The sequence below is a fragment of the Nymphalis io genome, chromosome 1 (assembly GCF_905147045.1).
Source record: "Nymphalis io chromosome 1, ilAglIoxx1.1, whole genome shotgun sequence".
NCBI lineage: Eukaryota > Metazoa > Arthropoda > Insecta > Lepidoptera > Nymphalidae > Nymphalis > Nymphalis io.
The window spans coordinates 10671419-10685880 of NC_065888.1; the positions used below are offsets into that span (position 1 = coordinate 10671419).

At 34.7% G+C, this 14462-nt stretch overlaps 1 protein-coding gene across 1 annotated transcript; it reads left to right on the forward strand.

The window, feature by feature from the left end:
- The first annotated feature begins 3166 nt into the window (after positions 1-3166).
- Positions 3167-13829, forward strand: LOC126781720 (gamma-glutamylcyclotransferase-like). The gene is made up of 5 exons (XM_050506722.1): positions 3167-3177; positions 3768-3894; positions 9905-10038; positions 12782-12947; positions 13686-13829. Exons 1-5 carry the CDS (start codon positions 3167-3169, stop codon positions 13827-13829), a joined length of 582 nt encoding a protein of 193 aa, XP_050362679.1.
- The last annotated feature ends 633 nt before the right edge of the window (positions 13830-14462 follow it).

Below are 14462 nucleotides of genomic sequence, written 5' to 3' on the forward strand. Positions count from 1 at the left end.
CCCAATCCACGGCTGCACATACCGTGAAAATACACGGCTAAGACATTTCATTAATTTGTCAAAATTATTACTTCGTAACAATTGAATATTGTCGTTAAAATAAACTAAAAATACGTTTCTGCGATTCGAATGTACTTTTGTGAATTTTAAGACGGTTTAAAGTAAATAATTCGACCAATGAGTAAAATTAATACGAAAATGTAATTTGTAAATGAATAAACTGTGATAGTGAATGAGTATTCGAGGAGAAAGAAGATGATCTCATTATAATTTTTAATATTGTCTTTATTATATTGTATTATTATGTACCAACTGGTAAATATTTTAACTTCATAACGTACATAATGTCTTACTATTATTACTAGGTTAAGATATGTAAATATGGAAAACGTTAAATATCGTGTTTAGACACTTATTCTATAATAATTCAATAAAAGATCGATACTTTATTCATAGAAATGTACTAATAATAATATTAATTATATACTTAGTGACAAAACGTTTCGTTTTCTTATGTTTGTGTTCACAGACAAGTCTCTCAAATATTCAGTCGTAATTAATGCGACCTAATTTATGACGAATTAATAAAGATATTTAATATTATGAGATATTAATACCATAATGATTTTTAAAAATCGAACTTAGGATAAAATTAATGACTTCGGTTTCGATCAATTGCATTACGCAGAAATAGCGTTAGTAACACGTAGTACTATGATGAAATGACATTGCATTTTCGCTAGGGCTGCCACATTATGATTTAAAAATGACCTTATCAGTTTTTGGTTACTCATTACATATTAATAGAATATCCTTAATTATTAATTAATTAAGTACTACATGTTTTCTTTGTATAAAAAATATAAAATTTGTATCAAATCGACATCGACAACCCTACAATTAATTCCCTAAGGCCGTTCGGAGGATTGTTTCTAGATTTGTAGCGGTGATTGATGTTGTTCGTGCAGATTACTACGAGATACAAGCTCCTATTGGATGCCTGTTACGGTATTAATAATAAAGTTAAGCGTAGTAACCTTTTCTTTATTGCAAGAATCAATTTTATTTGAATCAATCTTACCTTTACCTAAACAAACATTTACACCTATATTTTGTGCGATTATTTTAATTTTATTTAATGAGTCAATGTTACAAAAATATAAATAAATTAATAGATTTGGATGGAGCTAAAGCAATATGATTTAGTTTTCACTACCTATTACCTTTTATAATTTAACGTATGTTAATTATCAATAATAATAATGAGATTTTCGTAATCTCTTAATAAAATATATTTTTAAGTTTTTTAAAACTAGTCAATAAACAAGAATTAATTTAAAAAACTATAGCAACTGTGTTACATTTTTTCTTATTCCGAGTTTATTTACAACGTCCTGATTTTCGAGCGCTTTGTTCAGGCCCACGGCGACGGGGAACTTGTTTGCGCAAGCTGTTAAAAAAGCCCGCCCTCGCATCAGGAGCGCCCAATTAGGGCGGCGACGTTGCTGATTGGGCGTAATCGGGTTAGCATCGGAGACAAACATGACTGCTTGCCGCATGTCGAATGCTTCGTGCTGCATTCGCACGTTGCCTCGTCGAAGTTGACTTCTATATCTATTACTGACTTCAAGCATGGTAAATCTCTACATTAGTTGTTTCTTTTTGGCATAGAATGTATGCCATTTCTCTTATAAACGATTATTTATTATTGTGCCAAAAGATCTGGTCCTCTTACTGTGGTTTTATTTATAATTTTGTAACTCAGCTGAATAAGTAACGTATACATTGACAATGGTCTAGGCAAATGGAAAATTATTGAGACCAAATAATTGATCAATTATTTGGTTATGAAAATTAATTCACTCAGTTAAATACAACCATAATTTAAAAAAGGTGTAAAGGTTTGAGCTCCTCTTCTAGGTAAAAAAGCCTTTCCTTCTGCTTTGCAGATTACCACATTAGTTACACGATCATTAAAATAGGTACAATACAATGAAAAATCATTGGTTATAATTAAAAAGAAAAAGGTCAGCTACAGACTGCCAAATGAGATATTGGTTCTATGAAAAATATTAATTATCTCTTACATCTCCAATGTGCCTCCAAAATTGTTACAACCAATATTATATATATGACATAATGTTATAAATATTTCTTTACTAATCATTTTATATTTATGTGTTAGAAATGTGTTTTTAAAGTTATGATACCATATTCTCCATATCTATTAATAATAATTCAGAAACTTTCATTGAATTTACTTCATTCAAAGTCGAAATTGTACACACTATTAATTACTAAGCGGACATCGAGACTGAGGGACATTATTTAGTATCATGTAGTAACTTTATCCACCAAACTTTCGGACTTATATTATATTATTATTACTTATGTGAAATATATAGTTACAGCTAAAAATGCATGTGTATATTTTCCGACATATTGAGGTCCCCTGGCGATGTTGCTTAGAATATGAGCGATAATAATGCAAATGTCCAGTGTACACAATGTTTTATACAAGTGCCTCGTTGGACTAGTGACTAGCTTATGCAGATCTCGAGGTCCCGGAATTGACTCCTGGGCCTGGCCAGCATAGTTAAAGTTATTTATTCTATCTAGCAGCTTGGATTTAAGAAATTCGCTGTATTATTGGTGTTATTTGTCTTTAGTCTTTGTATATACATCTATATACTATTATTATTATATTTGTATCAATTTTTATATCTCCCTTTCTATAGGGGTAACTTAAATACCACGCGGGCCATGGCCCTGATGGTCATGACCAAGCGTGAGAGTTAAGTTTGTTAATTGTTAAATTGTCAATGGTGATGTGAGGAACTTTCGAATATATAATTATTATATACTATTAACGTATCAATCGTCACTGAATTAACTGACATAGACCTTGCTTACAAGCAGCCTTGAGGCGGACTGTCAATAATAAAAATAAAGATATCGAGATGAGCAAATTGGCAATATACTATACTACCATGTATCTCCCATAGAAAGCACATACTGTACTCGCTCTGATCGAGTCGGGAATGCCACATCGTTACATTACAGTATCGTTACAATACAGTAATAGGGAGGGAAAGTAGAGTGCACTTTGTTTAGAGCACACATTTGAGCACAATAATATCTCTTGCACTAATGGCTAGTATTGAAGATGGACGCCAAGTAGTAGTATTCGATCCAGAGAATATAACAATGGTTTTTGTATATATTAATCGAAGCACTGCATGATGTCATAAATATCGTATAAATAAACTACAAATGTAAGCATTAGAATCAAACAAACAAACTGTTTGATTATTTTGTTTTTTGTTTACGGATAATCGCAAAAAAACTTTAATACGACTGATATATTGATACGGCTCCTAGGCCTTTATCACAAGTGAGCAGTAATTTAAGTAGGTCGTGTTGGCGTCGAGCGGAGAAATCGCTCGATTCGAAACTTATTGTAGACCGTATTATAATATTAGTTTGAATAAATAATCATTTACTAAAATATCAGAGATAATATCTTAATTTCACTCACGCAAAGTCGGGTCTTATAACTTGACGATTGCGAAAACTATATTCAGTCAAGGCGTGTTTTTAAAACATTGGAAAATATTATTATTAGTAGGGCGAATCAAATTTTGTTATGATTAGGTTTTGCCGCCCAGAAAATTTTAAATAGCTAATGTTAGTAGTTTGAAGCAACTAACACGTAAAACTATGTTATTTTGGCAGTGGATTGTATGTTTTTTTACATTGTATCACAGTTATGACACAGAGAAATTTGATAATGAAGGAAAATTTCTTTATTTTGCCTATGGAAGTAATCTTCTTGAAAGAAGAATACATATAAACAATCCATCCGCTACTTTCTTCAAAACTGCGAAATTGTTCGTAAGTTTTTACATATATAATAAAAATTTATATAAACTTATATAATTAAAAGGACATATTGCAAAATGTTATTAAATCGACTTTTAAAAACAAAAACGTTTAAAAAAAGTTATTTTTTAATTTAGTTGTTAATTTCCTTTTGTGTAGTTAAGTTTATTTAATTTAGTTTTAGTCACGATAATTGAACTGCTTTATTATTGAAATATACGTAAAGTAATTGTAATATATCAGAAAAAAAAATTATTTTTTTTATAAAATAATTAATGAAACAATTCAATAATTAAGTAAAAATGCATAATTTATAAGTTTATCAATTTTTTTAGATATTTATCAAAAAACAAGAATTTCGATTATGCCGTTTTTTTTTAATCTATATCTTTTTGTCACGATAAAGGTAATGCAATTTAACCTTAACAAAAAAAAAAACATATAAAAGTATATTATATGCCTTGTAGAAAACACAGCATCGCATTATGAAGAAGCAGTGTCGACTCACCTTTATTGTTGTACTTACTCTCGTGTGTCTTAACCCGAATCCATAGATGTTCATCCTCTACCTTATTTGAAATATCTATGGTCTGTCAAGGCGTCAAGGCGGGAACCGGCCTGTCAAAGTCATTGCGTGTGTTACTCGCCGCCAAGTTGTGTACGATTTGAAATTTTTAATAAGTTTTAATTTAAAAAATGAACGAAAACGAGCCGAACGTAGTGATTACTAACGAAGACGGGTCGGACTCAGATTCGTCTGCAAGTTCTTTTCTGACGGAGAGTGAAAGGCCCTCTTTCAAAAGAAGAGATTCTAAAGAGGACCCTCGCTTGGAAGCGCTTATCAATCAGATAGGATTTTTATCTAACATCTATATGCAGAGTCTCGGCGGCTCTCATAATAACCAATCGCAACAATCACAAGTGTCAAATAATCAGTGTTCAAACGAGTCATTTTTAATTCTTCCTCAGGCTACGGACACATTTCTTAATTTAGGCCAGGTAGCGATTGATATTGATGCAACGAAGTTAATAAAACCAGCTCTTCCGGAGAGAGTTGACAAAATAAAGCTACTACAAAATTTTGGCTTACCAACCTGGTGTAATGTTAGATACTCTAAGTCATTACAATCTTTTGCTGCCACACCTGGCTTTACTTTTTTAATTTGCTTTAATTGCTACTAGCTTAGCAATAAATGATGAATTGTGCCACCTCAGTAAAACAAAGGATTATTTAGTATAATCCCAAATGTGGTGATCCGACAGAGAATCAAGGTTATCGACATAGCCCAAAGGATTAGTAAGTTGAAGTGGCAGTGGGCTGGACACATATGTCGCAGAACCGACGACCGTTGGAGTAGACGCGTTCTGGAGTGGAGACCACGCCTTGGCAAACGTAGCGTAGGACGCCCTCCAGCTAGGTGGAGTGACGAAATACACAAGGTGGCTGGCAGCGGTTGGAGATTAAGAGCTGAAAATCGAGCTCAGTGGCGTGCCATTGGAGAGACCTATGTCCAGCAGTGGACGCGAAAAAGGTGATGATGATTTAGTAGGCACTGAGAATGTTATGGCTGCCTTATCAAATGCAATGTTTGAGAGTAATAATTTACTTCGTAGTGGTTTGCAGTCAGTAGTTGACTGGACTTTTAAATCCCCGGAAGAATTAAAAGCATCAACTCTTTTAGAGAAGATTGTCTCTGCATTTGGTAAAGGAACATCATTTTTTAAAAACTCTGAGGACATATTACAAATTATATGTGGTAAGCGGGCTGAGTGTATAGAAACTAGAAGGGAGAAGCTAATTAAAGAGGTACCTAACAAGTGCATACAGCTTGCACTTAGAAATATTCCTCCTTCAGAAACTTGTTAATTTGATCAAGTTAGATTAAATACTTTAATTCAGAATTTTGGTGGCCCGCAGCAATGGTTAAATTCTCTTGTGTTAACAGAAAAAAAATTAACAACATCATTTAAGAGGAAAAACCCTTCTCACTCAGCCCCAAACTCATTTCCTAGCTCTGTCCCAAAGAAACCTAGATATGAGGCTCCTCGGAGGAACCTTAATTTTCTAGGTAATGAGTATAAGACCAGAGGCAAAGGTAAAGGTAGAGGTAAAAAATCCTCCTTTCGTACCTTTGATCAATCGAGACAGTGACGCCAAGCAGGGGTTCCGAGGGGGGCAATTTCAGGAAAAAGTGGGAGGAGCTCGGAGTAACACCTTTTATTCTGAAAGTAATATCGGGGTCTCGGATACCCTTTGTTCAAAGACCTCCCTTAGTATACCCTACAACAGTAGTAGCACAAAGTTATGCTACAAAACCGTCTGTACAAATGACTTTAAAAATCGAGGAGTTAAAGAGTCTTGGAATTTTAGAAAGACCAGTTTCTTTGACTCCCGGTTTCTTCTCCCGGGTATTTCTAGTAAAGAAAAGCGATGGTGGCTTCAGACCCATCTTTGACCTACGCCAGGTAAACAGATTTGTGAAAACAAAACATTTTCAACTTATCAGCCATGCCACCATACCAGAATTCCTTCAACCACGCGATTGGTTGGTAAAAGCCGACATATCACAGGTTTACTTCCATCTACCTATTACTGCCTCCCACAGACCATTTCTGGGCTTGTTTTACAAATAGGAAATGCTTCAAATGACCTCACTGCCATTCGGCCTAGCATCAGCACCCCGGCTTTTCTCAGCAGCCACTTGCTCGGTCGCGGAGACTCTACGCACGTAAGGGATGCGAGTTGCGGTGTACCTAGACGATTTTCTCTTGGTACACCAGGACCCTTCCAAGTTGGCATCACAGGCCGCGGAGGTTGTGGAGCTTTTGGAGTCCCTAGGATGAAAAATCAATTACACGAAGTCAACGTTGTCTCCAGTGAGGTCCCTGGACTTTCTAGGCATAAATTTGGATACAGAGCGGAATATCATGTCTCTTCCGACCAAGAAGCAGACATCAATTTCTACTGCCTTAACAAACCTGTTAACCAAGAAAGCATGCAATCTACGGCAACTACAATGCCTGCTAGGGCAGTTGAACTTTGCATGCTTCGTGATACCGAGGGGGAGAATTCACTGTCGGCACCTCGCAATCTGCCAAAAACAAAGTTATTCTTCCCGCGGAGGGTGATGACGGATTTACAGTGGTGGCTCGGAGCCGTTTATTTAATAACCCCCATTCACTCGATACCCGTATCCTATTTTTTGACTACCGACGCTTCAGACATCGGTTGGGGTGCGGTCCTGGACAGGATGACAATGTCAGGTTCCTGGGTACCTCAGCAGAGACTGTGGCATTGCAACAAAAAAGAGATGTTCGCAGTGATGTCTGCAGTGAGAGGTCACTCGAAGAGTCTCAGAGACTCGCACGTTCTTTTACAGACGGACAACAAAACGATCATTGCGTACATTCGCAAGGAAGGAGGGAGTCACTCGTTAGGTCTCCTGTCTCTAACATTTCAACTCTTGACTCTTCTAGACAAATGGAACATAGTTCTGTCAGCACAGTATCTTCCAGGCAGGTACAATTCCATAGCAGACAGACTGTCAAAGAAACGTCCAGTACCGGAGTGGCACCAACTACCTCTAGCTACCTCAAACATTTTCAGAAGATGGGGCAGACCCGACGTAGACATTTTTGCTTCAAAAAGGTCGGCTATAGTACCAGATTACGTAACTCTCGATTCACGAGACTGTTCCGCGATGTTCGTAGACGCGTTTTCAAGAGACTGGGATTATCGGATGAGATGGTTATTTCCTCCCCCAAATCTAATACCACGGGTACTTTCTCATCTGAACATGGCGAGAGGCACCTACCTACTAGTAGCCCCGGATTGGGACCAACCCTTTTGGAAGGCAGATCTTCAGGCACGAGCTCTGGACGAGCCCATGACAGTGCCCAACTTACACAAGGTTTTGTTGGACCTAACAACAGGGCGTCCACTTTCACAGATAGACCAGCTAGTTCTGAAGATTTGGAAAATTGGGGGTGGGCAGACAAGATAGCCACATGGTCTCAGGCCGAAAGAGACCTCATTAAAAGGCGTTGGCTTCGATCTACTCTTGACACATATGAACCAGCTATTAAGAGATGGTTAGCTTGGTGTAATGCTAGTGGATTAGACCCCAAATCACCCAGACCAGAAGACGTAGCTCAATTTCTTGCAGATACTTTTTTAAAGGAAGGTTTAGCATATGGTACTATGTTGGTTCATAAATCAGCAGTGGCAACATTTTGTGGGCAAAGTAGTACTATATCTTCTGACTTTATGGTGAAACAAGTTTTGAAGGCCATCAACAATTCTAAACCACCATCATTTAAACCACCAACTTGGGATGCTAGACAAGTGATAGAATGGCTTAAAAATGACCCCAAGGCTGACTCATTATTCAATATTGCAAGAAAAACTGCAACAATTTTACTCTTAACATCAGGGCGCAGATTACATGATTTGACATTATTAAGATTATCTAAACATCACTTCATCGACAAGGGGCAAGAGATTTGTTTTTGGCCTGTATTCGGAGCTAAAACTGATAATGGATCCAGACGCCAGTCTGGTTGGAGACTTGTACCTAATCAGGAAATTAATTTATGTCCAGTTCGATGGATACGTCTCTTAATTCAAGCAACTGAAAGTAGACGGACAGAAGATATAGATCATCTGTTTATCACAATAAGAGGTATTCCAAAACCAGCTTCTAGGACTGTGATAGGAGGATGGGTGCGTTCTGTTCTAAAGGATGCAGGAATTGATGTCTCACCTGGTTCATGTCGATCGGCAGTAGCTTTTCTAGCTTGGCTAGAAAATAGACCTGTAGAACAAATTTTAGAAAGAGGTAACTGGAAAGCTATTGATACCCTAAGAAAGCATTATTGCCGAGAGATTGATACACAGGAACGCGAATTTGACTATAATTTATTTGATAACTTTAAAATAATTTAATGTGATGACTTCATTGTGATTATGTTGATCTCATAAATACTATATATTAAGAGAATAGGATTAGTTTGTTAATAATAAATATTTATAATTATTTTCAATTATTTAAGAGTTTATTAAGTTTTTTGTTATTTTGTTTTATATTGTGCCTCGGAGGCCTGTTATGTTATAATTTATGCTTCTGTTTTTTATTTCTAATTGCAGTATAATATTCATTTATTTTATTATTTTCTGTTGCATTTTATTAAACCCATTCTGGTTTAAATATAGTGTATAAAATATTTTCTTTTATATATCTCAAATTGCAGAATAATATGTATATAAATAAGAACTTTTCTGTTTGGTCAATTTAATTTCAATTGCAGGAGAATGGCAATTAATTATTCATTTTTATAATAGAAGTTATTTTTACAGAATAAAGAATTTTAGACTAATCTTAAGTTTTTTATTTTTTTTATTCTTAGGTCTATGGTTTAAACATATTAGTAATTTAATGTTTAAAGTCTAATTCAACATTGCGTGTGTTTATTTGTCACCAGCAGATATCAAACACGTCGTCTTCATAATGCGATGCTGTGTTTTCTACAAGGCACATAATATAAACGTTTTACATAACAATAAAACGGTTATTATGTGCCGAAAGAAAACACATTTTTTGCACAACTATACCTTAACTTACCTATAACCGACCTTCGTTTCGTTGTATAAACTATCCTATATACGCCCAGGGGATCGTTGAAGATCCAAGTGGCTATTGTATTAATTTTAATTAAAGCTCCTTTTTTTAAAGAGAATAAAGTGTTTCTCTATTCACGGTAGTATGGATAAAGAAACCTATGTATAATTTTTGTAAGAACTATTTTTGTATATTCTTGAAAAATGGTTTTTGCAATAGCGATGACTCATATGAAATATAAATATACTCCTAAACATATTTACTCATTTATGTATGAGTATATTTAAGAGTTTATTATACGATTGTCATCAAATTATTATTATTATTTTTTTATTAAAGTGTATCTTGATTGTAGTATGTAGGACATTGTAATAATTTTTATACAATTTACTATATTTTTATAGGGATATAGGTTAGATTTTAATATTTATGTTGAGTCTTGGGAAGGCGCAGTAGCAACTATCGTAGAAGACTCTGACAGCTTCGTATGGGGTGCTCTCTGGATACTCGACAACAGTGATATGAACAATTTGGACACGTAATAACCTTACATGACATTATATACTATATAAACATTTATGTAATCAAACTGATTAATCTGATTTCTGTATATTATACAGAGGACAGTTTTAAGTGAACATATTTGCAATTATAAATTGTTATTTCTTAAGCAGTCTTAACCGAAATTAATATTGATTTTTACTATTAGCAATATTTAATCATCAGTCCATAGGTCTTCAAGTATTTAAATCATATTAAGTTAAGTTTTGTTTCTTTGATTTTTCCTGTTTCACGCAAAAACGACTTATCCGATTGATATGGAACGTTCATATTATTTTTGTTTATGGCTTAAGGTCGGCCATGCACTATGTACAAAGCATAAGCTGTATCTCATCTATATATGTTATATAATGCTTAGTATTATATAATATATTTATAATATTGTATAATTTATTTTTTTATAGAATAGGAAGGCGGACGAGCATATGGGCCACCTGATGGTAAGTGGTCACCAACGCCCATAGAAATTGGCATGTAAGAAATGTTAACCATCGCTTACATCACCAATGCGCCACCAACCTTGGGAACTAAGATGTTATGTCCCTTGTGCCTGTAATTACACTGGCTCACTCACCCTTCAAACCGGAACACAACAATACCAAGTACTGCTGTTTCGCGGTAGAATATCTGATGAGTGGGTGGTACCTACCCAGACGAGCTTGCACAAAGCTCTACCACCAGTAATAATAATATGCCATAATGCTTATGCAGTGGTAGAGGGAGAAAAAAACTGTGGGTCCCAGCGCTTTTAAAACGATCGCAGTACCTGAAATCTTTAATTTATCTTTTTTACCTTATGGCATTTATTGATTATTAATATTTTTATAAAAATTACGAGATATTTAAATAAACGCATAAAAAATCGCGGCTTGTGTTGTACTATGTATTAGCATAGTATGGACGAATATATCGGATGGTGGATTTATATGTAATTGTTTCAAAAATAATACGACATAAATTTATTTTACCCGTTCGAAATCGGAGTTGCTAGTTAAATATAAATACTTTATACGAGTGGTTGGTTCGAATTCTTCTGACTATACGTACTTACTTAAAGTTCTTACTCTATCAAAAGTAACGATATTATGGGTCTCTAAGTTTATTCTCGGAAGAACCGCAACTACTGACTTGTTTTAATACATTTATTATAATTATAATTTATGCGTAGAGTACCTATATTTCGTTACAGTTAAACTAAGATATTCATAATAACTAGTAAAATACAAATGTATTTTTTTTTTTTGCATTTTAAACCTTAGTATAACCTTGTACAGGCTACCATATTCCATCTGAAACAGTAAATTCACTTTTAGAAATATTATTATAGGTTTGTTACCAATCCATTTCAGTCAGACATAAATTTACCGTTTTAAAAACTTAGCCGCTGTCTGATATGTGTCAAAAGTAGACTAGGAAATCTACTTGTATCTTGTACTTTATGATTCAATAATAAAGTACAAACAACGAGTGTTCAAAATAATTTCTATCCACATTTAACTATTTACCTATATTAAATAGTGCAGATATAAAAATAGTGCGTGCAATTAAATCAACAATAAGTAGAAGATACATATACAAAATTATAAAGTTAAGTTTTTTTTTATAATTTAATGTCGTAAGATAGAATCAAATTCAAGGTGCTAAGCAATTTTATATTTAAAGTTGATTTTAGTTCAATCCAGCGTCTATAAATTGAGTTTGTAAACGGTATTTTTCACACTCAGCGCAATTGGGTCGGACTTGCTATATGTTTCTGAATTTGGATACTCATTGTAGCTTTGTTTACAATAATATCTCAGCATCGATGTATCGAGCTTCGCTACATTGGTTTCGATTGAGTCAAAGGCATAAGAGTGTAAGAAGTGATACTTTGATAACAAGTGTTATGAATAGTTCTACTAGAACTACCTCCGTAACCATAACAGCCTGTGAATATCCCACTGCTGGGCTAAAGGCCTCCTCTCCTCTTTTTTGAGGAGAAAGTTTTGGAGCTTATTCCACCACGCTGCTCCAATGCGGGTTGGTGGAATACACATGTGGCAGAATTTCAGTGAAATTAGACACATGCAGGTTTCCTCACGATGTTTTCCTTCACCGTAAAGCACGAGATGAATTATAATCACAAATTAAGCACATGAAAATTCAGTGGTGCTTGCCCGGGTTTGAACCCACGATCATCGGTTAAGATTCACATGTTCTTACCACTGGGCCATCTCGGCTTATATATTATATAAGAATCACAGTATCATATTGATAAAAATAAAAATGATATATTAGTTTTCACTGATCTTTGTATTTATTATTTTGTGCGAGTGAGAATAGAAATGTAATGAAGCGACTTTATTACTTGACAATACCAACTGAAAATAATCAAATATATATAAGTATATCTCTCTATCATGAATATCAATCATATTCGATTCTAACCGCTACACATCAACAGCGCAGACGGTTTGCAGTTATGTCAACCGCACTAAAACTGCTTCAAAACTGCAATTTCGCTGGCATTTATAATACAGACCATAGATGTTTTTAAACCCTAAGATGTTATGTCTCTAGTGCCTGTAGTTACACTGTACTTACTCATCCAACAAACATGACGACATTTTTCATTTATCACTTAATATTTTTTGCATCATACTAATTTATACTACATATAGATATATAACTTTTTTACAATTTGATTGATTATTTTATAATAAAATTGTTTCCTTAAACAGGCAGGAGGGCGTCCGTATTGGTCTCTACTATGCAAAGAACGTGAGTGTAGTTACAAATGACGAAATCGTATACGACGCTAGGACATATCTAGAAAGATTAGTCCCGCCTAAAGTAACAAGTAACGAAATACCAATAGGAAGGCAGCCGTCGGATACCTATATGAAGGTATAAACAAATAGTTTTACACCCGGTTATTTTCTATACCCGTGACTATGTATATGTAAAATTTCATGATGATATATGTAGTTTGAAAGTCGAGATGGCCCAGTGGTAAGAACGCGTGAATCTTAACCGATGAACGTGGGTTCAAACCCGGGCAAGCACCTCTGAATTTTCATGTGCTTAATTTCTGTTTATAATTCATCTCGTGCTTTTCGGTGAAGGAAAACATCGTGAGGAAACCTGCATGTGTCTAATTTCATCGAAATTCTGCCACATGTGTATTCCACCAACCCGCATTGGAGCAGCGTGGTGGAATAAGCTCCAAACCTTCTCCTCAAATAGGGAGAGGAGGCCTTAGCCCAGCAGTGGGACATTTACAGGCTGTTACTACTATTACTATTATTACTATATGTAGTTTAGACGTGAAAGTGTAATAACATACAAATAAATAAACTCGGCTTAGCATTTATATTAGGTAGGATATATTTTTGTTTCTACGCAACATCTTAACTACGGAGTAATTATTAATACTATGCTATTTTGTAAATTAATATTAAGCCGTGGGCATCAATTGGTACATTATAGGCTCGGTGCGTGTTAAGATTTAAGTTAGATTGATTTAAATTAGGCAGCCTAAGCCTATTATGCCTTTATTTATTTTTTGTTTATCTTTACGGTTAAATATATTTCATGTAACCTAAACTTTTTATTCTATTTTAATAACTATTGTATAAATTGCAGGTCATTATACAAGGGGCTCTCGAATGTTCTCTACCAATGAAGTACATTGAATTTCTTTTTACCTTTCCTACAAACGGTAAACTCGCTAACTGGCATATTAGACAGGAGTTAGGATATCCATTTAATGTCAGTTATATTAAATGAATAAATTAATTGTTTTTTATTTTAAATTTATGTAATAAATATAATATTAAACTGCTGTATCGATATAGCCTAATGGTTAGAACGCGTGAATCTTAGCCGATGATCTTGGTTTCAAACCCGGGCAAGCACCACTGAATTTTCATGTGCTTTATTTGTGTTTATAATTCATCTCGTGCTTGAAGGTGAAGGAATACATCGTGAGGAAATCTGCATGTGTCTTATTTCATTGAAATTCTTTCACATATGTATTCCACCAAACCGCAGAGGACGGGTTGTTGAAAAAGCTCCAAACCTTCTCCTCGAAAAAGGCATTAGCCCAGCAGTGGGACATTCACAGGCTTTTACTTACTTTACTTACTTAACAGTTTAATAAAGAAGTAACCTTGTTCATATATATTTTTATTTAAACCAGTAAAAACATTAGCGACTGATCTGAGCATTTTAATGGTTTATGACTTCACGTGCGAAGGTAAAAATTGGTGTGAGTGCTAAGGTACGCCCTAGACTTCACGTGTAAATATGTGAACTCATGTACCGATCTGACGCACACACATATTAACGCATTTACAATAACAAAACTAACACTGACGTCATCCTAAATTCAAAACCTTACGTCATCTAACGCACGATCGT